Raw genomic sequence first — 1002 nt, forward strand, 5'->3', positions numbered from 1 at the left:
CGATGGGATAGGGTGGGACCACTGGGAAAGGGCAGGGTCGATGGGACAGGGTAGGATTTATGGATACAGGATGGAGTCTATGGGCTGGTCAGAGCCAGTGGGAAAGGGTGGGACCATTGGGACAGGGCAGGGCTTCTGGACATAGGGTAGAGTCAATAGGATAACTTGGGACCGATGGGAAAGGATGGAGTATCTGGACTCAGGGCAGAGCCTATGGGAAAGGGAGGAGCCTATAGAATCCAGGGTGGAGCCTATAGGACAGGTCAGGGCCAATGGGACAGGGAGGGATCTATGGGACACCTCAGTCTGTGGTCCAAGCTGAGGTGGTGGGAGGAACCTGTGGCCCTGGGGACATCTGCCATCAATGAGGTGGTAACTGTCATTTAGCTCACATGGAGCCCATGGCCATAGGGTGGTAGCAGAGGGTGGGCAGTGGGTAGGGGGCAGGTGGGCAGGGTGAGGTCACTCACAGGTGGACACTGAGCCAGCTTGTCTGAGGCCACCATCTGCACGTTGAGATGCTTTGCCTGGGACTTGCCCCGGGACTTCACCAGCCTCTGCAGCACCTGGGGCAGGAGGGACAGCCTGGGGTGGCCGTGGGGACACAGCTGGACTCTGCCTGGCCCTCCCAGCACGGCAGGGTGGGCACTGTGGCTGCCCCCCAGGGCCTGCACCCACCTTGGGGGAGGTGATTTTGATGTAGACGATGATGGGGGCCAGGGAGGTCTTGGCCAGCTGCGCTGGGTGGTTGATGGTGTCAGCGTCCAGGGCCACCAGCTGCAGTGTCCGTGCCAGCTCGAAGATGCGCTCAGTCTCACTCTGGACCTCGGCTGGGGGGACAGGGACAGGGTGAGGGGCAGGGAACAGCACTGGGGGGACAGGAGAGCATGTGGGGACAATGTCTGGGAGGTGTGATGAGGGGAATGGCACGGGGACAGGAGCTGGAAGGGGTTTGGCCACTCTGGTGTCACCCCAGGGACATGGGGGGCACTGCAGGAGGGA

The 1002-nt window shown here is 61.6% G+C and overlaps 1 protein-coding gene across 1 annotated transcript; it reads right to left on the reverse strand.

The window, feature by feature from the left end:
• Window positions 1-392: 392 nt before the first annotated feature.
• On the reverse strand, window positions 393-830 carry LOC103807851 (voltage-dependent L-type calcium channel subunit beta-1-like; the record flags this gene model as incomplete). Its single annotated transcript, XM_009080601.1, has 2 exons — window positions 393-566; window positions 679-830. Coding segments are annotated over 2 exons (326 nt in total), but the record flags the coding sequence as incomplete, so codon positions are not given.
• Between the last annotated feature and the right edge of the window lie 172 nt (window positions 831-1002).

The sequence above is a fragment of the Acanthisitta chloris genome, unplaced genomic scaffold (assembly GCF_000695815.1).
Source record: "Acanthisitta chloris isolate BGI_N310 unplaced genomic scaffold, ASM69581v1 scaffold6748, whole genome shotgun sequence".
In the NCBI taxonomy this organism is placed as follows: domain Eukaryota; kingdom Metazoa; phylum Chordata; class Aves; order Passeriformes; family Acanthisittidae; genus Acanthisitta; species Acanthisitta chloris.